This window comes from Pituophis catenifer, unplaced genomic scaffold (assembly GCF_029215685.1).
Source record: "Pituophis catenifer annectens isolate HBS135680 unplaced genomic scaffold, rPitCat1.0.hap2 SCAF_3, whole genome shotgun sequence".
Lineage (NCBI taxonomy): Eukaryota > Metazoa > Chordata > Lepidosauria > Squamata > Colubridae > Pituophis > Pituophis catenifer.
The window spans coordinates 73825111-73849560 of record NW_027256883.1 but is presented as its reverse complement, the minus strand read 5'-3'; the positions used below and the strand labels follow the sequence as shown (position 1 = coordinate 73849560).

Here is a 24450-nt window from a genome sequence, read left to right as displayed (position 1 = left end):
ATCTTTTGCACATGCGCAGAGCATCCGTGATGACATCCGGGCTGGTGGGCGGAGCCTTCCACCGCCGCCACTACCGGTTCACCTGAACCAGGGCGAACCGGTAGAAACCCACCACTTATGTAGTTCCATTAAGGACTACACGTTGAGGGCCATTATTCATCCAGCTGTAAATCTGGTGGTAATGCTGTGTATGCAAGATAACTCTTCCTCACTCACATCCGCTCCTCAAGCTTCACCATACTCATGACCACTTGCTCATCCTCCCCCATCTTGCAGCAGCTATCCAAAGCCCCACTGCACTTACGCTGTGTCTCCCCTGCCTCTTATGAGAGACCCTCTCCCACCTGTTGCCACTCACCATAAAACAATGCTTGTGCCATGTCTCTCCCACCACCCATGTGTCCCCTTACTCCCTCTTATCTAAGCAGCCTCTTATCCCACCTGCCAGCCTATTCTCAAACCATCTGTGACCTGCAACTTTCTGCTGGCTTCACTACTGACTGGGGTTTTAAGAAATCAGTGGAAAGTTGTGAGGAGGTGCTCACTTAATGGTCTACCATTCTCACTTAGTGATGGCAACGAGGACTGCTGTCACTAAGTGATGCAGTCACATGATGTTGCACTTTATGATTGCATTGCTTAGTGATGGAAATTCCAATCCCAATTACCATCATAACTCGAGGACTACCTGTATGTGATTTTAATGCTAACTATACCAGTTGTTGTCCTCTTCTTTATTTTTAATGAAGCGGTTGATGGAAGAGAAAAGCGTCATTATCTTTTATAGATTCATAATGTTTTCACATACAGAAAAGACAGTAAATAGATCACATGGAGCAGAACAAAAGAAAAAAAAATGGTACATTGCAAAGATGCAACTTAACAAGGCCAGAAATTATTACTTTTGTAATTACAAAAACTAATAAAGTTAATTTTCAAAAACCAGCTTTGTTTAGTGACGGGATGTCCCAATGGAATATAATAGGTAGTAAATGTGATTTTGGGAGGGTGGGAAATGTGTTGTACTGACGCTGTTTGCGATCTTAATTGAAAGACTTTTTTCTGCTAAGTCTTATCCAATTTGACAACTCACATACTTAACCAAAATGAGTTATAGGGGTTGCCTACTGGAAATAAGACAGAGAACATTGAGTAGTTAACTTAGGATGCAAAATGTCCTCAGACAGCCCTCCAGGAAATAATTAAGATGGAGCCTGTGCAGCAACTACCCCTTGCTTTCCGAAAAACTGATACTTCCTGCATATTTCTGAGTCTGTGTCTGATTCAGAGCAAGAAAGCAGAGTGTGTGAAGAGTACTCAGGTGATGAGCCTAAATGGTACCGTTCTTCAATCCAGATCTTTCTATCAAAAGTTATTATTGTACATTGGAATATTGAACTCTTGTTTAGTAAGGTTTAGAAAACAAACATTTAGAATAGGAATGTTTCCCCAAATCCACATCAGAAATAGTAGGCCATGGGAATAAGGTAAGGAAGACTGGATCCAGTTTGTTCTTCCTTGAGATTTTTTTAAAGTAGGATTTGTTTTTGTTTAGACTATAAATAATTGTTACAACATGTTGTGTATGAGAACTACGGTACATTCTAATCCAAACTGAAAAAGATATGACAAAATTTTCAGAGAAAGAAAATACAATAAGCTGAAATTAATTAAAACTCTATTGTACATGGGCTACCTTTATGTATATTGCTATAGAACTGTCAAAGGTAATGGTAACTCTAAATTAAAATTAAATTATATCATCATAACCTTAGAGAAATGTATATGAGTTCATTGTTCTTGAATATGCATGTAACACTTGGAGAATAAACACTACACGTCTATTGTGCTATGATCCCACATTTCTATTAGGAATAAGCAAGAGTGCAATCCAAGCACTAGTAAGAAATGAATGGAAATAGAAAACCTGCGCTACTCGTGGAATTTTTTTTCTTCTGCTGAGTATTTTATTACAGAGGGTTGTTGTTGGGCTACAACTCCCAGCAGGCCCAATAGTAAGGAAGCTTATTTCTCAGAATATCTGAAACATGATAAATTCCCTTCTACATCTCACACTTCTATTTGTGGGACATGGGTCAACAATAATGAGAAATTCAGTTATACTCTTCTTTCTCAAATGGAGGAGAAAGGCTAGTAAAGAAAGAAAGAGAAAGAAAGAAAAAGAAAGAAAGAAAAAGAAAGAAAGAAAGAAAGAAAGAAAGAAAGAAAGAAAGAAAGAAAGAAAGAAAGAAAGAAAGAAAGAAAGATCATGCTTTCTATAAACAAATATTCTTTGCTGCCCTTAAGCTTTGTCCACACTGGGAAGTAACTAATTATTTTCTCTTGGAATGTAATAAGGTATTTTGACTTGCTATTTTTAAAAAATACTGTATTTTATTTTAAGATTTTATTTTAAAAATTGTGTATTATATTTTGCTGTACTGAAAAATGTTCTGTATTAAGAGTTTGGAATAAAATCACTTAAGGATTTTCATACTTATGAGAACAGGTCTATTTTCCACATATAGGGCATAAAAGTGCCTGTTTGAATTGTCCATGTGAGTTTTGGAGGTATACTGTATTTGCTTTACTAATGAAAACTGAAATCTGAAATTGTATATATGAGTTCCAATAGGCCTGCATATTAAACTGCTCATGTTTCCTGTTCTAAAAGCTCATATAAGACTGAAGCACTGAAAATGTTTATCTTTCGCCATTGGATATCTGCACTTGACAGAATGACACACAAATAGGCTGAACAGCTGCTAATCAAACTCTTTAAAGCTACCAAACTCACTTTTGTCTTTATTATAAAACCAAAATTTGGTCAACTGAGGTCAAGTCGTGCACTTAACGCAGCTTTATATTATAGGCAGTGAACTCTGTAACAGAGACTAGAGTCATATATAAACACAAAACTTTTCTGCTGCTGCTCAAGGCTGGGATTAACTTGGATCCCCTAGTCTTCTGCTTTTAATGAAATTCTCTCCCTTCTATTTTCTTGTTTGGAAGACAGTCCGAAGTTATCTCATGCTAATTTAGTTAGGCAGTGCCCTCCAGGGATGTCACAGGCCTCCATGACCCCTCCAGAGAGACTCCGGGAAGGGATGAGGAGAATTAAACATTCCTGAGAAATTGCAAAACAAGAGCCCCCACAGATTTGTTGAAAAACTAGCTCCAGACTATCTGCCAGAGACCCAAGCCACCTTTTCAGCACTTCCTTGACATCCCTCTACCAATCCCATCTGGCTTGACTCAGGGGTTCACCACGGGGACTGGGAAGAGTTGCAGTGCAAAAGTGGAATTCAAGGGAGGTCTGATTTACGCTGTTTGTGTGGGATACATCAGATAAATGGAAAGAGCAGTCCAAGAAAATAATGGATCTTGTTTCACTCCAGTGCCTTTCCCCTGTGTTGCTTTAAGTTAAAGATACTGAATGAGGAGGTTTAACTGTTCATTAGCAGTTGTATAATTTGATATAAATGTATGGGCATATTGAGTTGTATTATGGCAAATGTGTTTTAAGGTTTATTTCTCAGAGCACAATCCTGCAATACTTTTTAATTTGTTTTAATTTCATTACTCATAGAAGTCTTCTAACAGACATGTCCTTATTCCTTCTGGAATGAAGTTGATTTAAATGTTTAAGGGTATTATTTTTCAACCGCAGAGAATACTCCCACGTCTCAGGAGGGATTTTTTTTTCTTTTTCTTTTCACAAAATCTGTTACAAGCTACCCAGGGCAAAATGAAAACACGAATCTGCCTTAGTTCAAAATAATCTAGAATTAAGTGGTTTAGTAAGAACAAATTTATCATTGTACGAATAAAGTTGATGAGAATACAGTTCAGAAATAATACCTACACACTTTTCTATATTTTCATTCTTTATCAAACGAAAAGGCAACTTTAGTACCAAATTCCCTTTCAAAATATAATTTACTATATTCCAGATTTATTATGAACATATGCTTTAAAAATAGTGAATGCTCCCCCTATCCAATATATCAAATATAAAAGGAGATTTCCCTTATTTGTCATGTTTTTTAAAAAATAGCAAACTTTTTTGTTTAAATACATAAATATTGCAAATACTTTTAAATAACTTGGTAGATTAATATCCCGTCTTTCCTGCAGAAGCTAACGGCAATTTACAGGGAGGTTTTCTTTATTTTATCATCATAACAAAGCTGTGAAGTAGGTTAGGCTTCCGAGATATCCTTCAGAAGAACTTCATCCCCTAAATGTTAACGTTGTAATTAGGAGCAGACTTTTAGGTCTGGCTCCAGGAAACCTGTTTCAGTTGGGAAGAATTTGGACATTTGTGCACTTCATAATATTTTAATTAGTAAAAATATTAACCCATCATTACTTTTAGAGGTTTCTTAAAGTTTATATGAGCTTCATATAAACTTTGATCAAACAGACTTCATGAGGCACTGGTAAGTATGTTGAAACACATCATTTGAAGCTGCCCATTGTATTCTGACTGCTGATAAATTCTTATGCTTTAATAGCTCGGTCAGGTAACCTATTGGAAGTAGATACCTCGTGCCCTGGGATTTCAGACTCTTCAGGAATCCCCAGGTATCAAGACAATACAGGTAGTCCTTGACTTATGAGCATAATTGAGCCCAAAATATTTGTCAGTAACATTTGGTAGGTGAATTTTGTCCCATTTTATGACCTTTTTTACCACAGTTGTTAAGTGAATCACTGCAGCTGTTAAAATAGCATGGTTGTTAAGTGAATCTGGCTTCCCCATAACCTTTGCTTGTCAGAAGATCGCAGAAGGTATTCACATGATCCCCGGACACCACAACCGTCATAAATATGAACCAGCTGCCACGCATCTGAATTTTGATCATGTGACCATGGAGATGCTGCAACGGTTGTAAGTGTGAAAAAGTTCATAAGTTACTTTTTTCAGTGTTGTTGTAACTTTGAATGGTCACTAAATGAACGGTTGTAAATTGAGGACTACCTTTATCTTCTTATTCAAGATGATATGCCCAAGATCCCTCACAACCACCTTGCATAGTAAATTGGGCAGGAACCTAAATCTCAGCCTTTCTAGTAGAGTCTAGCACTATAACCACTTTGACTGTTGCTTGAAAGCGATTGTTTCCTATTTTGCATAATAAGTATGAAAGAACTGATCTAGCATTTAACAGCAAGTTTTAACATGAATTGAATAATTAGTCAATTATGGTGTCAGCCGAAGCTTTTTTCTTAGGCAAACTGAATAAAATAGAGTCACAATGAAAGCTTTCAGTTGCAGTCCAAACTATATACAGTGGATTGAGAAAGTCTACACACCCCTGTTAAAGTGTCAGGTTTTAGAGATGTAAAAAAAAAAATCAGATCAAGATAAATCACCTCAGAATTTTTTTCCACTTTTAATATAGCATATGCTGTACAATTCAATTGAAAAACAAACTGAAATCTTTTGGGAGGAAAAATATCAATAAAAACATAGAGTAACATAGTTGTGTAGTTTCAATTGAATTGTACAGCTTGTGTTATATTAAAAGCGAAAAAAAAAATCTTGGTTTGATTTTTTTTTTACACCTCCAAAACCTGGTATTTTAACTGAAGTGTGTAGACTTTTTATATCTACAATATTCTTGTGCTAATCTAGTAATTCCTATCTTAATATAGAATGACAGTGTCCTGGTTTTGTATGTACACAATGTAATGTGCCAGGCAATGGTGAAATCCTCTGGCTTTACTTCCCTCCTGTTTTATGGAATTTGCCAGCTGGCACAAACTATTGGCCCATCAACCCCAGTGAAGATGGGATGGGGCTTGGGCATTTTGGACAGGTGGAGTCTCTCCTGCCTGGTCAAGTTTATCAAAGCAGGAGAGGTCTCAATCAAAACTGGAATCTTTGCACAATGTGTCTGAAGTAGGACAATTTGAGCCTGACCATTTTTGCCTCTAGTCAGAACTCTACATTGAAAAAGAAAAAAATACCATATGTGGTTACAGTGAACATCCATGTCTGCCTACATGCTTCTATAGCCCGGAAAGCGGATGAAGCATTTGTTTTATTAATTCAACCCATTTAAAAGGAATATTTTATTACTGTATGAGTGATGAAAGAAAAAGTGCATATACAATTTTCTGTGAGTTCGTATTCGTATAAATACAATTATAGTCTTAGTATTCTTTCTTTGTCCTGTAGCCATGTATTCAGTCTTAAGATTTCATCACACTCTTGTGTTTTGAATACTGTATGCATATTTATTAGACACGTTCGTTTAAAGCTCCATATATTTACAAGTGATGCTGAAGTACTTTCTTTTTTGCTTTTTTTTTTTTTTTTTTTTTTTGTTTCCTTTATAATAAGCATAATGCTTCCTGGTTGAAATTGAGATGGTCTCTTTGTGCAAAGTACATGGTTAATCCTATTTTCTTTAAGAATTGAGACAGCATTGCATCAATACCTTAATCTGAACCAAGCAAATCAGCCACCCAGTTCTTGCATCATGGTGATCAATACACCCTGCACGATGAATGGCTTTAAAGGGATTAAGTTGTTATAGCAACAAACCAATACTTCCCTTGAAAGTTGACTAAAGTTCTTTGTAAAAAAAAAAAAAAAAAAAAAAACATGGCCTTGACTAGTCCTTTCCTAGCATTCATCCCAATGTCTGCTGTGTCTGACCACATTCTGGGTACCACCCTTCACTCATACAGCGATTAAGTTGATTAAATAGGGTGGCTGCTTTTGAGGTTTTTAGATTTTTTTTAAAAAATAGAATGGACATTGACTTACCTGAATGTCCTTTTTCGGAACGCTGCGTATACACTCCAGCATTGGGAAAATCCTCTTATCTGACAGCAACTGAGAGAACTTTTTTTACTTATCTACCCACTCTGTGCTCTCTCCACGCCCCCTTTTGCACCCGAATCCCCAGTCTTGAACGAAGACACCACAGGTGAACTACAACAAAATTTATTAACACAAAACCACCACAAGCCAACATACAAAGAAAGGGAGGGAAATGGAGTGTATACGCAGCGTTCCGAAAAAGGACATTCAGGTAAGTCAATGTCCATTTTCCAGAACGCTGCTACTACACTCCAGCATTGGGACATACCCAAGCCTAACTTCCAGGGTCGGGCAAAACACTATCCAACTCAGAGGACCCAGACACCACTGCTTGCAAAACTCGCCGCCCAAAAGACGCCTCAGCCGAAGCGTAGGCATCAATCCGGTAATGTCTTATGAAAGGCGACAAGGAAGTCCAAGTAGCCGCCCTACAGATGTCCAACACAGAAGCCTGGGTAGCCCAGGCTGCTGAAGTAGCCGCACTCCGCGTAGAATGAGGCAGAATGTTCCCAGGAACAGGACGACGCTGATTCTCATAAGCAGCAGCAATACAGGCCTTAATCCAACGACCAATCGTGGTCGACGACACTTTCTGACCCATGGATGCAGGATGGAACGAAACAAATAGGGCTTCCGTCTTCCGAAACTCGGCCGTCCTACGCATGTAACGTCTCAACGCCCTGCGCACATCCAGAGTGTGCCAGAGAACCTCCCGGTGATGTCTCGGCGACGGGCAGAAATCCGGAAGCACTAATTCCTGCGCCCGGTGAAACCACGAGTTAACCTTGGGCAAAAAGGCAGGATCCATCCTCAGGACCACAGTGTTAGCATGAAAAATGCACAAATCTTTCCTGACGGATAAGGCAGCGAGCTCAGAAATGCGTCTAGCCGACGTGATCGCCAGGAGAAATGCAACTTTGAACGACAGAAACTTAAGTGAAGTGGAACCCAGCGGCTCAAACGGAGACAAAGTGAGAGCCTGCAAAACTAAAGATAAATCCCAAGTGGGATAACGATGAACCGTAGGCGGTCTCAGGTTCGTAGCTCCATGAAGGAACCCCTTCACCCACGGATGATGAGCCAAGGAAGTGTACGGTGGACATGATAACACAGTGGCCAGGGCCGCGACCTGGCGCCTGAGAGTTGCGGGAGACAAACCCCGTTCCAAACCCGCCTGTAGAAAAATGAGGACATCCTGAACCGTTGCAGACGTAGGATCCACATGAGCAGTCGCACACCAACGGCAAAAGGCTCTCCACGAGGCTTCGTAGATCCTCGTCGTGGATGGTCGACGGGCCGACTGAATCGTACCAATCACCGTATCCGGCAAACGGCCTTTCTTCAAGATGACGCGCTCAAATGCCAGACGGCCAACTGCAGCCACTGGGGCTCGGGATGACGAATGGCCCCCTGACGCAGCACGATCCGATGTGGAGGAATCACCCACGGGTCCGTCACCGAAAACTCCACCAGATCCGCGAACCACGGCCTGCGGGGCCAATGTGGAGCCACCAGTAACATCTCCGCCTTCTCCGCTATCATCTTGCGAACCACCTGCTGAATCAGTGTGACGGGCGGGAAGGCATACAGTAGACCCGCTGGCCAACGACACCGTAGAGCGTTTGTGTCTTCTGCCGCAGGAGTCGGATACCGAGTGATGAACCGGGAGAGCTGGGCGTTGGTCGGACTGGCGAACAAGTCCACCAGAGGCCGTCCGAAGCGAAGACAAATCTCTTGAAATAGACTGGGAAGCAGCTGCCATTCGGCCTGGTCTATCACTTCCCTGCTGAGCCAATCCGCTCGTGTGTTGTCGCTCCCGGAAATGTGGTCTGCGAGGATGGACTCCAGATTCCTCTCCGCCCAGTTGAACAGACGTGTCGACTCGAGCATCAACGTCTGTGACTTCGTCCCCCCTTCCCGGTTTATGTGAGCTTTGGCCGATGTATTGTCCGTGAGAATCAGAACATGACGACCCCAAACCAGCGTCCGGAAATGCAGAAGGGCGAGGCGAATGGCTCGAAGTTCCAATAGGTTGATGCTCTGTGCACGTTCCTCCGGAGACCATTGTCCTTGGCCCACCTGGGCCCCCAGGTGAGCCCCCCAGCCATGGAGACTGGCATCGGTGGTGATCACGACCCGGTCTAGTTCCAGGAAACTGCAACCTTGCAGGATGGCCGACGACTTCCACCAACTCAGTGACAGTCTGACTCGCGGTGGCACGAACACTGTCCTTGTGGAGTTGGAACTGCCTGTTCTCTGGAATGGAAGAAGAAGCCATTGCAGTGGACGAGAATGTCTGCGTGCCCACGGAACAACGCGGAAACACGAGACCATCTTCCCCAACAAACGTGACAGCGTCAATAGAGGAGCCTTCCTCCGGGTCAGCACTTGGCCCACAAGCGATTTGATGTTTTTCGCCCTCTCTGAAGACAGGAAAACCTGACCCTTCTCGGAGTCTATCAGGGTCCCGAGGTGTAGAATCGCGGTCGTGGGAACGAGCTGGCTCTTGTCCAAGTTGATGGAGAATCCGTGCTCTCGGAACGCTGAAAGCACCCTGTCTCTGTCTTGCGCCGCTTGTGCCCTGGACGAGGACAGGATCAGAATGTCGTCCAGGTAACATAACACCCTCACCGGAACGGTACTGAGATACGCGGCCACTACCGCCACCAGTTTGGTGAAAGTCCTGGGAGCCGAGGAAAGACCGAACGGCATCGCACAATACTGGTAATGCCTGCCCGCATACTCGAATCGCAGAAACTGTCGATGCGAAGGAAGCACTGGAACATGCAGGTAAGCCTCTCGCAAATCCACCGACTGCATCAGGTCCCCTTGGCGAATAGAAGCCAGAATGGACCGAAGAGAATGCATCTTGAAACGACGGTAACGTACCGCCCGGTTCAACTCTTTGAGGTTGAGAATGCCTCTGACCCCGCCCGAACTTTTGGGAACCAAAAACAGTCTCGAATAGAATCCGGTCCCCAGTTGGTCCAACGGAACCGGTTCTATCGCGTTGATCTCCAGCAGGTGCGCTATCTCTTCCACCATCAGGCTGCAAGCATCTGTGGACAGGGGGACTGGGCACCGGATGAACCGTCGAGGGGGCCGATCCGTGAATTCGATTGCGAGGCCCTCCGAAATTGTGCGACGCACCCACTCGTCCGGAGTGGACCGGGCCCACTGATGACGAAAGGCCCGGAGACGTCCCCCCACTGGCCCCGGAGTCGGTGAGTCATTTGCCCCTTCTGAAGGGCCTAGAAGTGGACCCACGATAGGGGCGCTTGGAGGAGGACTGTGACCTGCCTCGCTCTCTGAAACGCTGTCTGTCGGAAAAGCGGTCTGGAGCTTGGAACGACTGCCGGTAAGTTGAGGGGCCTCCCTGCCCCGAGTAGGAACGAAATGGCCGACGTTGTGCGTAAGGGGTGTAACGCCTGTCTTGTCTGCGAAAGGACGAGGGCATAATTTTGCGTTTGTCTTTGTCCTCTACAAGAACCGGCTCCAATGCCGTGCCAAACAGGTTCGGGGCTTTATACGGGGCCGCCGCCAACTTCCATTTGGTTTTCACATCGGCCTTCCACGGCCGTAGCCAGAAAAGACGTCGCGATGTGACAGAAGTCGCCAACGCCCGCGACGCAAACTTGACAGAGTTCAACGAAGCATCCGCCGAATATTCTGTGGCTGCAATAATCTTGTTAATATCGTGGCGCAAGCGGGTATCCTCTGGAGGAAGCCGCTCCTGAAGCTGGCGCAACCAGATCAAAGAGGCCCTATTGAAGAATGAAGTAGCCGTGGCAGTTCTAACAGTCCAGGCCACGGCTTGATGAGACCTACGAAAGGCCAATTCAGTGCGTCTGTCCTCCGATTTGAGCCCCTCCAGCGGATCAGATGAAACCATCGAATGAGAAGTGAGAGACGCTACCGGTGCATCCACTGTGGGCAAGTCCAACATGGCTTCAAGCTCGGGAGCCGCACAGAACAGTTTCTTATCTAAATTGCTTGGTGCAGTGGACGACCCTGGCTGGGCCCAAGGCGCTTGCAGAACATCCGCGAACAGCTGAGGGCACGGAATAAAGTCCTTCTCCTGCTTGACTTGCTTAAATAGGGCATCATGCGGACCTGTCTCAGACGGGGTTGTCGGGGGTTGTGCTCCCACCGAACCCAAATTAGTAGTCAAGCGAGCCTTGTGAAGGAGGGACTTAAATAGTGTGGGACGAAACAAGCCCGTGAAGGCTGGAGTGTCAGGTACCAGACCTTCATCCTCAGAGAATTCGAGGTCGTCGGGGCCCTCCTCGTCACGGCACGATCCCTCAGACGAAACAGACTCACGAGGCGAGGGGGAGCGAGCCCTGCGGGAGCATGAAGAGGCCAATGTGCTTGAAGAAGTCCCCGCCGCCGATGTCTGGGCCGCTGACTGCGCTCCAGCCGCCATAATAGAAGCCAATGCCGTAGACAACATCGTCTGGAAGTCGAACTGAGACGGAGGCGGAGGATTGTCCACCGCTCGGAGTCCCGCTGCTGTAGGCGTGAAAGTGGCCGAAGGTTGGCGCCGCGGAGGCGGACAGGCTTCCAAACCCACTGAGGAAACATCAGGCATCGACTGGGACACGCCCTTCTGCCAAGCCAAGGAACCGGATTGGACCCCTCTCCGCTCCGAAACGTCAGGAACAGGAACAGACTGTTGGGCGGATCCCGCATCACCACGAAATAAAGAGGCTGACGCCTGCTTGGCCTTCTCACATTGTTTTTCCAACGCCTTATGACGTCTGAGAGCATCCTTCTCAGCGGCAGAGGAGGTCTTAGAGTGGCGGGACCTGTGGCCGCCAGACGCAGAGCGTTTGCCCGAATGTTTCTTGCGGGACTTAGTAGATCTGGCAGGGCTGATCTCCTGGTCACTATCAGAGGAGAACGAACAGTCCGCCATGGCGAGAACGCCCCAAGCGGGACCAAATAGGCGGGTTATTTGCTATTTATTTATAAATTGATTGATTGATGTATAAAAAATAATTTAATGATTGATTAATTGTTAATTGATTGGGTGACTTGATTGACTGCTTGCTTAATTGAATAATTGATTGGTTGAATGATTGAGTGCTTGCTTGATTAACTAATAGATTGACTGATTAGTAGATTGCTTGATCAATTGCTGACTTAATTAATTGATTGATTGCCTGAAAGTAGCTCTGGGCAATGTTTTATATACCCAACAAGCAGTGATGGGCCTCTTGCCAGGCCCAGTGAGAGGGAACCCCGCTCTCTGCTCCGGAGTGTGAGTAGGGCCTACACAAAGAGATGATAGAAGGGGTGAGCAATATACATCTATAACGCCCCTCCCCCTTTCTGTCCAGACCTGGACTGGAACTCAGCAAGTGAAGCCCTCAGACAAAGGGCTGCGGCCCTTTAAATAGGGTCCGCACAGCCCGAGAAATTCCAAAATGGCGGCCGCCCTAATGTATCAAAATGGCGGCCCCGCGTTGGTGGCGTAGGTGAAAAATGGCGGTCCGCCCACGCTCTAACAAGTGACTGAGCGGTTTCCCCTGGCGCCGCTCACTCGGTCGCCACTCAGGGAAAATGTCCAGGCCAGCTGTTAAACAGCGGGAGGGTGGCGAGCAACCGAAAGCCACGCCGCACCCCCCCCAACAAGCACTCACAGCAGTCGAGTCGAAGCCGAGCCAGCCGAAAGCCGCAGCGCCGCCCGCAGAAGCCTGACGGGACGGCCGCTGGATAGCGCACGGAGCGATGTAAAGGGCGCTGTGGCCGCTCCTTAGAAACGCCTCCGCTCTGGCTTGATGATCAAAACGCGGTAGTCGGGGAGCAATCCGCTCAGCCCCGACCTCACCGGCAAGGAAATTCCGGCCGGATCCGCCCCGCAGGGACAGAAGCCGGCGGCAGCAAGCGCAGAGGCGCGAAGCCGGTACGACCCAGATCCCGGGCACGAAACCGACGAACAGCTGACTCCCAGGTGAAATTAAACCTAAACCTGACCGAAATTTAACCAAAAGCAAAAAAAGAAAAAAGGGGGCTAATCAAAAATAACCTAAAAACCTAACGCAATACTCAGAGCACAGAGAAAACCCTCTCAGTCTGTCAGCAACTGAGAGAAAGACTGGGGATTCGGGTGCAAAAGGGGGCGTGGAGAGAGCACAGAGTGGGTAGATAAGTAAAAAAAGTTCTCTCAGTTGCTGTCAGATAAGAGGATTTTCCCAATGCTGGAGTGTAGTAGCAGCGTTCTGGAAAATATTTGTGCTTTATTTGTATATAAGAGAAAATTAATACTTGAAGCTATGTAAGTTGATTCTTTAAAAATATTTCTTCTGAATTTCATAAAGGGTAAAACTTGGAAGCATTCTTCGTATTTTTGGAAATAATAATAATAGCAGCAACAACAACAACAATAATAGTTTGGTTTAGGAACCAAGATTTCAAGAAAGAATATTGTGTATTGATTCTTCGTAATCTTGATGTTCATGATTTTCCAAGCATCAAAAAACCTTCTGCTTCAGGTTTCTCATGTTGTTTACATTTTGGTTTTTCAGTAAATTGTTGTCATGACCTTTTTTTGTGACATATTCAGATGCTTCTTTCAGTTAAATCTTCATATAGAGCAGGTTTGATCACAGCCTTATTTCTAAAAACAAACTATGCTCCTCTTTTCTATTTTTAGTATTAAAAACACAGAAAGCAAAAAGCAGGTAGACATGGAAGTAAAAATATAGGCAATTGATTGAAGCTTACTGAAATAGAAAGTTTCCTGAAAGTTTCCTAAAGGTTTAGTCAAGAATGGGGCCAGGTACATCTCCTTAAGATACAAAATGCTATAGGCCAATGATGGCGAACCTTGTAGATACCGAGTGCCCAAACTGTGTGCGTGCACATGCCCAAACTAAAAGGTGCATGCATGCACGTGAACACATGCATGTGCAAACATGCACATGAACGAACATGCATGTGCACATGCGCAGCAGAGACCCGAAGATCAGCGGGAGGCGGGGCATACCAACACTGGCAGCGCAGCAAGAGGTAAGTTCTTTTTCTTTCATGAGCTTCTGTTTTGTCATTTGCAGGAAAACAGAAGCTCACGAAAGAAAAGCCACGGAGATCTGACCTGGGGTGATGGCGCACATGCCAGCAGAGAGGGCTCTGCGTGCCACCTCTGGCACACATGCCATAGGTTCGCCATCACAGCTATTTATTTATTTATTTATTGGTTCGATTTATATGCCTCCCTTCTCTGGAGACTCAGGGCAGCTTACAATGCGTTAAGCAATAACCTTCATACTTTTGTATATACCTGCTTAGTAGGGCTTTCACCCCCCCCAAGCAGTGTTCTTTCTATACAAAGTCAGCTTATTGCCCCCACAATCTGGGTCCTTATTTTACCTACCTCGGAAGGATGGAAGGCTGAGTCAACCTTGAGCCTGGTGAGATTTGAACTTGCAGTAATTGCAGGCAGCTGGCAGCTAAGTCCTACTTAACAGCACTTTAGTCTGCTGCGTCACCCAGGCTCCTATAGCTCCTATAGGCTATCTATTGCCTTAAAAGAGAACCTTTAATTAATTGTTGTTACTGATAATCAGTAGATGGACAAGTCACTTTTGGTATGGCAACTAAACAGGAGAGATACAGGTACGGACTCTAACAGATAGTTAAGACTGCAGAAAGAACAATTGCATTCAGCCTGTTTTCCATAGTTCCGTCCCAAGGGAAGGAGTTGAAACAGTTCATGTCCAGAGTCCTCACATCTTGGACATGAACTGTTTCAACTCCTTCCTTTGGAATGGAACTACAGGGCATTCATTGCAGGCCAAAGCAAGTAGACAAAGAGATATACCATCACTCTGCTGAACACCTAATGTCTTTGTGTATTTACCATATAGTATGGCTGTAGTATTATTATTTATCCTTTTTATTATCTTTCTTACTCCCCCTCTTTTTGGTATTTTTATGATTATCATTATTCTGTTGCTTTGCATGTGTACTGAGAGCATCTGCACTGGAAACATATTCCTTGTGGGTCTAATCACACTTGGCCAAATAAAGTATTCAACTCAATTCAATTCAGTTCAATTCAATTCAATTTAATATACTATGAACAAAATTCCAAATGAGACATAGGACACTTAAAGAACTGTACTTTAAATATTCTAGCTGTCAACTGCATATACTGTTTAGAGTTTTAAAAGTCACAATCTGAGGTTTTCTGTCTAGCTAAAATTACTTCCTATTCTATAGTAGGAGGTAGATTTTACTATAACTAAAATAAAAAAGTAAGAAAATTTATTTCATCATCCCTGCTTAGTGCAGATAGAATTTTTTTAGTTCTGTCTTTGCTATCCTTAAGACCACTCCACAATCACAGATACAGTACAGAATTGCCAACATTGTACTCTGGGCTTATCAATTCCAGTTCAAGTCATATGTATAATTTAAAAAGAGCCAGCCTATGAAGAATATGCTACTCAAATTCCTCAATAATTTCTTTCTTTGCCAGATCTGCTACTGTTTTAGGCACCATATATAAATTGAGAATGCCTGGGTCTCCCTCCTTAATAGCATGCATTCTTTTGGTTTCTTCCAAAATCTGAGAGAGCTAGTATAGAATACCAAGATACAATTTGCCTTTAGTTCAGAACTGTGATCCTAAACTTATGAAGGATAATGGAATTCAGTCCAAGAAGAATAGCAAACTATTACCCAAAAATATTGATTCTCTGCAAGTAAATAATATCTATGATAATAATGGATATAGAATATCTGTCAATACTCTGGTAAATAAGTGCATCACACATTTATTCTTTCCAATGCTGCTATTGTTTTAAGAATGCTCTGCTTTTTTTATCATCAAGATCTTTCAGAATCATGTCTATTTTTAATAAACAGTGCTGATTTGTTTCAAGAATACAATTTTAAAATAAATCTTAAAATAAGATTAGGATTCAAATCTTCACCCTAGGTTGTTTTTTTTTTATTCCTGAAACATGTTAAATTTTATAGGAAACAATTTTAAAAACTATTGCTGGTAGTCTTCAACTTACAACTGTTTGTTTAGTGACTATTTGAAGTTACAACGGCATTGAAAAAAGTGACATGACTGTTTTTCACACTTATGATTATTGCAGCATCCCCATAGTCACATGATCAAAATTCAGATGCTTGGCAACTGTCTTACATTTTTGATGGTTGCAGTGTCCTGGGGTCATGTGATCGATCACCTTCTGTAACCTTCTGACAAGCAGTCAATAGGGAGGCCAGATTCACTTAACCACCATGTCACTAGCTGAACAACTGCAGTGATTCACTTAACAACAGTGGCAGCAGAGGTCATAAAATGGGACACAACTCACTTAACAACTGTCTTATTTAGCAACAGAAAATTTGAACTGAATTGTTGAGGACTGTCTATACACCATGGTTTCAGGGTAGGATACACACATAAAGTATGTATAAAGTATAAAGTATGCACATAAAACACCTGTATAAAAAATCATTCTGAACCTTTACAAGAAAAAAAAAAAAGAAAAAGTGAAGGATGACATATATATTAAACTTCTTTTGTCAGTGAACTTTCCCAACAAACAGCTTTCTGTTTCATTTTGCCTCTGGCAAAAATTTCTAAAGATCAGAAATAAAACCTTACACAAATACTTTTGTATGTTGAAGAAACAATAATTTGACACTCACTGATACCAGGAAGAAGACAACATTGAATTTATGTTTGATAATACAGTAGGGGCATTGTGCATTCACTCGAAGCAAGAGATGAAAATTTTAGAATGAATTAAGGGCAAAAGTTTCTCAGAGTTCATATTTTAACGTTTATCTAGATTATACTGCGCCTATTCTTAAGCATTTTCTTGTATTGCCAGCTATTGAATTTACATAGTCCAGGGAGTTTCACAAAAAAACCCCCACTATTCTTTCTTTAGTATTGTTCTTCCTGAACATTGCAGCATCCTTCCGTTGAGGTCCCCCAAAACTTTTTTTTTTTTAAACAAGGGCAAGAGTGTTCCTGAGCCCAATGGCCACATTTAAAGCAGGTTACTGAGGGGGAAAAATATAATTATTTATAGGAAAACATGCTCCAGCTTGTCTGTTTGGCAAGCACATAAATAAAGAAGCTAATCGAGAGAGCTAGAGGAATTATTTACTATAGAGCAGAGTATAGGATAGGCCTAAAAGAGGAAGTAACGCCACAGCATTTGTTTAATATTTTTAGCTAAAGTTACAATCAGGGCTCCCCAGATCATCAGGGACAAGGGCACTTCATTCTCTTATAGTTTGTATAGGATATATGTCATCGTTTACAAATAAACCTCCTTACCTGAAACCAGAAAGAGATGGCACCTAACAAAAACCTTTGTCCCCAAATCTACTTCGATGGTAGCCATATAACAGAATCTAATAGCATAACCCCCTGTATCATTTCAGAAATACTGGGAAACATTTCAATTTTTCAGTGTACTGCGTCACTGATCTTTAGCTAGATATTTTTGAGCAATGCATTTCAAAAATAAATTGCAAGAGGGAACATTCATTAAAGGCTTTAGCTCTAGTTGCAGTTATATGGATAGACATAGTTTTAAAATTACTTTTTATGAGTAGAAAACGTAAGATTATAAAGCCTGTGTGATTACAAAACTATTTTTAATAATGAAGCAATTACAGTATCACTGGCTATAATTTTTATATTTCATTTCTCTTGAATATTGGTCTTTACTTTCCATGTTCCAGGCATGGAAGTTTATATACTGGTACTTGTAACACTTTGAGCAAATGGTGATGTCAGCTGCTATTTCCAAATATTGTATCATGATCAATGTGATAGTGTACGAGATCCACTCTAGTATAGATACTATCTCTGATGACACAAGTGTAAACTTCTACAAGTCAAAGAAGCAAGTACTGGCAAACAATTCTGGGTCACAAAGAATTAGAAATAACTGAGAAAATGAACAATTGCAAGGTTTCACAAGGTTTACACCACAATCAAGACGCTGTACAGATTGGTCTTGCTGCCATGAGCACATGAATGCTTCCTTTATGGTAAGGAAGCAAGAAATGTAGTTAAAGTGAGCCTTGATTAACAAGAGTTGTATTAATGGATGACAGCACAGTTAATAAGTTTTGGTTGGTATGCTAGATTGGTGAGACATGACTACAATTGCTTGAAACGTTACATGCAATTATACTCTCTCACACAAATATATAGAGAGAAAGAGAAAGTGAGAGAGAAAACAGGTTCTTTCTCCAAGGGTGTTAGTCTATATGAATGCTTACTTGTCTCCCGACTTCAAAACATTTCAACTTCCAAACTTAGCCAGGAATACTAGTGTAATATCCTTGGCATAACATCTTATTCTGTAAAGTTAACAGAATGTCAGTAATGAATTCCCATGCTCATCTTATTTTCCATTTATTTGTTTACAAATCAAGCCTGGGATCCATGTTGTAAGTTTAAAAATGCTGCTTTTGATCATTATTGTGGCTATATTATTGCATCTTTCAAAAAGATGTTGGGAACCTATTTCTGATTTGCATGCAAACCATAAATGCAAGTAAATAATTATGAAAATGTCCATATGATAGATATATGCCCATACACCTATATAGTATTCATTGCTGTGAATCAAAAATAGGGTCACATATGAAAAATGAGACTATGGACTTCACACCACAGTTGGATTTTGTCTATTTCCTCATACAAGATTACAAACTCATATTTGGAATTCTTGAAAAATCTCAAGAATTAAAGAGGCAATTTTGCTATTAAGGTCCAGAGATAAATTCTGCTGTTCTATGGATTTATTTTACTTTCTGTTATTATCACTAATCTATCACCAAGTTTAACAATGATATATAATACAGATAAGAAAACCACTTGAAGAACTGTGTATTCATAAAAGACCAATGTTCTATTGGATCATTTTATTAAGAACTTTTAGAAAATTCTGTCTTTGCCTTTAGTGTGTAACCTCTGATAGTTAAAAGGCAGCCAAAGTCAAGCGGCGAATTTTATCATAGATCGAGGCCTAGCCATGTCACGGGTCACAGTGTTCAGCATGTGAACAGGAAGGTGAGAATTGCTGAACTTTTAGCTCAGTTGTGCAGCCCCATCAGAGAACAAATGGACCAAAACACTCTACAGCTGTATAAAGAGATGAACGGATGAATACCTATTGCACAGAGGCCTTTGTATTCTGGACATGGTCTAGCATTATGATGGGATCCACTAGACTGCAGCTTTGCAGCAATTCAAGCAACATTATCACACTGCACACAGGATCATTTATCTTTTAATTTAGCATGTCATATGTTCTATATTTGCAATCAGTGATTATTCATTATACTCCATTGAAGTTTAAACAAAGATTTTCTCCTTTATCAAACCAGTAATCAATTCCATAACAGTTGCAGTATTTCTTGTTTGTATTTATTCTGATCCTGAAGTCGCTACAATATAAACCCAGAAATGAATGAGTCAAGAATCAATCGTTTAGTGTAGATGGGAAGAGCAAACTCGAGATGTTTGGTAACTGAGTAGTCAAGTATACGCATTTCTGCTTAACTTAGTTTCCTAACTATTCTCTGTTGTTGTTGTTGTTAGTTTTATCCCTTCTTTTTTTAATAAGACTGAACCATATATATTCATGATCAGTAACTATATTATAAAATAAGCAGTTATAAAAAGATAAAGCAAAGTTGGTATTAACTATGAAACTACATTTTTAAATATGCTTAAAATAGCAACTATAGCAAAACTAAACTTTTCCTAATTAAATAATATTTCATACATTTTATTGTTGCATTTGATATAAAGTTAAAAGAGCTTTAGAACACATCAGAAATGTATAGTGTCATAGTTAACATCACACAAATTATTCATACATTGCAGTATTGTATATGGTGATTCGCACTGATATGCTTTAGAAGTCTTGTCTTGAAGGATTTTAATATGTTGGATATAATGCAGTAAAATTATACAATATGAAAGTTGCCTTATATGTGAACTCTAAGCACAACCTTATATGTGAACTCTAGGCACAATGTAATCTTTATTGGCTTTATTATTTTATGAACCAGGTAATGCAGTACATATCATTGCACCATTATAAACACATAATCAGCAATAATGTTAGTAAGAAATAATGAAAAGTTATTGTATGACCTGAATTTGCTATTATGTTGATATGAATCAGATTTGGAGTAAATTAGATATTAGCTTTTAGGCTTATAGTATTTCTGCATTTCTTGCTATAATTATTAGAGGCCTCCTTTATTAGAGGCATCTTTCTTGATGCCTCAAAGCATCAAATATCTCTAGCAATTATCAGTACAGTATATAATAAACTGATGATTTCCTGTGTAATCTAGGGAGTGTATCTTTAAATGTTACTTTATTCTATCTTTTGTGCACCTAAGAAACTGAAGGAATGAAGGAAGGAAAAACAGTAAGAGCTAAGAATTAAGACTTCCTTTCAAAGTCATGTGTATGTCAGGTTTATATTCTACCTTCCAGTTGAAAATTCTTAATTAAGCATGTAGATTAATTAAAATAAAATTAAAGATATTGTTTTTCTAATAAGAAATGGCTAAGATATCACATTTGACATAGAATACAAATATAAAGACATCCTATATGTTTACTCAATAATTAACTGCATCCAAACTACTAGTTCAGCTGCAGAACTAGAAGATACTACTAAACTCAAGTTTTAATTTTTAATTGTAAAAATGACTTGCAACTACAATACTTATGTGAGCATACCTGTATTTAATATATATTTCTGATTTGAGGAATGGGAGTGGAATCTGAACAGTTCAGGTGGTATTTACCAAAAGTAACTGAGCTGTCCCAGAGCTTACATTAATCTGATTTGCAGAGTATCCACTAGCATCTGGGGACCTACTAAAGTTGTTTTCTTTAAATGTGATGTGACGAGGTCAATGCAAATAGCATTGTGGGTTATCCTAGAAGATAACAGTCCCTTTATACCATATGGGGATAGTTTGAATTATTGTGTTTGCATGCTGATTATTTATTAAAAAGGAATTCAACTTTACAGGTAGCTCTCTGTTTCTTTCACAAAGGGATTAAAAATATTTCATTCATTTTGAATGGACTTAGCAGCAATAAGTTTTTTTCCAGATATGTAGCGGTGTGGTCTGGTTGATTGAGTACTAGACTGGGAGTCTAGAAACCTGAAGTTCTGTTCCTGGCTCAGTTACTAACCTACTGTGGGATGCTGAAGATATTCATTGATATTATTTCTCTTCTTTGTTTTCTCTGTGTTAACTGTTTAGTACTGAAACCACATTTATACCAACAGGTCCAGCTAAGTAAAATAAGTGAAGCTGTATGTGCCTTATAATGGATATTTGCGTTGATTTATTTAAAACCTGGATATGGTTGTCCATCTATTGTCCTTTATAATGCATCTTTTTTAAAAATTTCAGTTAAACTATATTAACATTGTAGGCAAAACAATATCAGATTTATGTCTTTACTTTTTAAATTTCCTAAATAATTCAAGCATGCATTTGGCTACTAAAATTTCCCAAACACAATGTGTAATTAAGCAAGATCAATCTTATTTTACTTAAGATAAAAATATTTTTAACCTACCCCCAAAACTGTAGCAGCTTTCATGGCATTCACATAGGATATTATCCAAGAGAAGAGCCTATTGAGCATGAAAGCAATGTGACATCCATTAAAACACAAAGATCCAAATATTGCATTGCACTTCATGAGATGAAACAGCGGCAATCACATCTCGGCAGCATTTAAGATGTGTAAAATGAAAGTTTTAAGTCATCTAACCTACAGATCACAGATTTACATTTTCATGTATTTATTTGTATTCATAGACCAGCATTTTACACAGTACATTGAACAGCATAGAATGTAGTAAAACTATCATCTATCTACCATGTATATAACTATAACAATGACTTTTATTCTTAGTAATTGAAATGGATAATTATAAGTCATAATTGATGAAAGAAATTCCACACTATTTGGACAAAGTGATCCATAAGTGTCCCTAAACTGCATACCAACTGTATGTAAAAAGTATGCAAAGGGAAATGCCATTGGAAGAACAAAAAAAAATCGAATAGAATGAAGAATTTCTGTTGTTTAGCAGTTAGAGGCCACATCAAGCTGTTTTGATTTTCAGTACACTTAGAAGGCACCATTCTGATGGTCCATTTGTCCATAACAAATGGTATATTTGTCCCTGGAACATTACCATCTGTTCTGCTCACAGTTTGTCTACTTCGTTACATCCCAGATTATAAGGGCAACTAGCACTGTTGGTAGAAAATAAACAAACAGTAATTCCTGAAAACAGTTGAATATACTTATGGATAACCTTTTGGTTTTCCAGAATGATTAAAAGCAGCATCCCACTTTTATCTTTACATGTCTATTGGTGGTAAATTTGGGATAGATTAAATATATAATACAGATAAGTGTTCTTATATTGCAGTGAGACATATAGCTTGTGAAAAAATAAAAAAAACTCAGTTATTTCTTCCTCTAATATAAACTAAATAATATTTCGCAAATACAGACTGTGTATCAATACATTACCTCTTCATTGGTGAGATGCAGGCTAAAGATTCTAACTTGCTTAGAAGAGCACACGAAATCTTGAGTAAAATCGGGTTTTGAGTTTGGGACATATTAGATATTTTATGGCAAAAGCGATCTTACTTTAGCAAGAATGTTATGATTTGTTCATTCATGAAATTTATCTGTTGTCCCAAAACTCATGAATTGTAGTTGGCTTATGGATACAAACCAGTGGTGAAATCCAATTTTTTTTACTACCGATTCTGTGGGCGTGGTTTGGTGGGCATGGTGTGACTTGGTGGATATGGCTTGGTGGGCATGGCAGGGGAAGGATACTGCAAAATCTCCATTCCCACCCCACTCCTGGGGGAAGGATAGTGCAAAATCTCCATTCCCACTCCAATCTGGGGCATCCAGAGGTGGTATTTGCCGGTTCTCAGAACTACTCAAAATTTCCGCTACTGGTTCTCCAAACTGCTCAAAATTTCCATTACTGGTTCTCCAGAACCTGTCAGAACCTGCTGGATTTCACCCCTGATACAAACGCAGTGTCTATGGAGATTCTCAATCCTCCAGGTCATGGTTGTCCCAAAGGTGCTTTTCCAAAAGGCAACTGGTCTTTCTTGGGGGCTTTTTTCTTTCCTTGAAAATATTTTGTTTCTCATCCAAGAATCAGAACTGAAGAAGCTTCTTGACTGAGAAGTGAAACATTTTCATGGGAAACAAAACCAAGAAAGTCCAGTTGCCTTTTAGAAAAGCACCTTTTGGATAAAAAAACATAGGTAAAACTATTGGTAAACTAATCTACACCACCTCTATATATGAAAGCCACATTAAGCTAAATCCATAATGGGCCTTTATAATAATTACTGCATATAGAATGCAGAAAGAATAAGGTTAAAAGACCATGGATTACCAAATGAAATGTAAGAATGAGTGTGTTGTATGTTTGTTAAACTAAGAGAATCTAGATTCCAGATTGTTGGGTAGAGAATATAAAAATGGAAATCTATATACCTTAATAAATAAATAAGACTACGTCTGATTTAATTTGGCCATGTTATGCTTACAAATTCATTGGAGAAGGCAATAATTCTAAGAATGGTTAGTGGAGAAAGAAGAAGGGCAAGCAAAGAACACGCTGGCTTGATAACATCAAATCTGAATCAAAGTTGAACATAAAACAGTTGAAAGAAGCTGTGCTTGATAGGGTAGCATGGAGAGCACTTGCCTATAAAGTCACCAAGAGTTGGACATGACAAAATGGTTAAAAACAACAACATATCTTAATTTCTTTGCTTACTATTTTTTACTTCTTTTTTTTTGCTTTGTATATCATTGCTTATTCCAAAATGGAATAATATAAGTGTGCAGGTAAGATATTAAACTGAAGATTAAAGGGAAAAAAATCCTAGAAGCCACTTCCCTGTTGTTGTCAAGGAAAGGACCTGAACCTCTCAATTAGAATCAAATTTGGCTGTTTTACAATATAAAGTGCCAAAGAAGATTAAGAAAATTTATTTATTTTATTTTATTTTATTTTATTTATATCCCGTTTGATTTTTTTTTTTTATAAATAACTCAAGTGGCGAATATACCTAATACCCTTCTTTCCTCCAGTTTCCCGCACAAAAACAACTCTGCGAGGTGAGTTTGGCTGAGAAAGAATAAATGAGAATAAATCACCCAGCCAGTTTTTCATAGCTAAGGCCAGACTAGAACTCACAGATTCCTGATTTCTATCCTGGTGACTAATCAGAATTTACTTTTCTTTCCACAGGCAATGTGGCTAATGTTGCAGATGGATGAACCAGAGGATTTTGTAATAGCTACTGGTGAGGTCCACAGTGTCCGAGAATTTGTGGAGAAGGCATTTCAGAACATTGGTAAAACTATTGTGTAAGTAAAGGCACGAAATGACAATGATGCTGCGTGATGATTATTCATTCATGTCCATTTATTTGATTGTAACTTTATGGCATTTTTTGATACATGTTTTCTCGATCTGATGTTTATAAAATTTGAATATCAATTAAACATC

At 40.1% G+C, this 24450-nt stretch overlaps 1 protein-coding gene across 2 annotated transcripts in view; it reads left to right on the top strand.

Annotated features, from left to right (window-relative positions):
- Positions 1-24450, top strand: part of GMDS (GDP-mannose 4,6-dehydratase) — a 276482-nt gene that overhangs the window by 166332 nt on the left and 85700 nt on the right. For both annotated transcript variants that reach the window (XM_070942551.1, XM_070942550.1), the window contains exon 8: positions 24190-24308. In XM_070942551.1, the coding sequence (XP_070798652.1) occupies positions 24190-24308 (119 nt within the window). The remainder of the gene's footprint in view (positions 1-24189; positions 24309-24450) is intronic.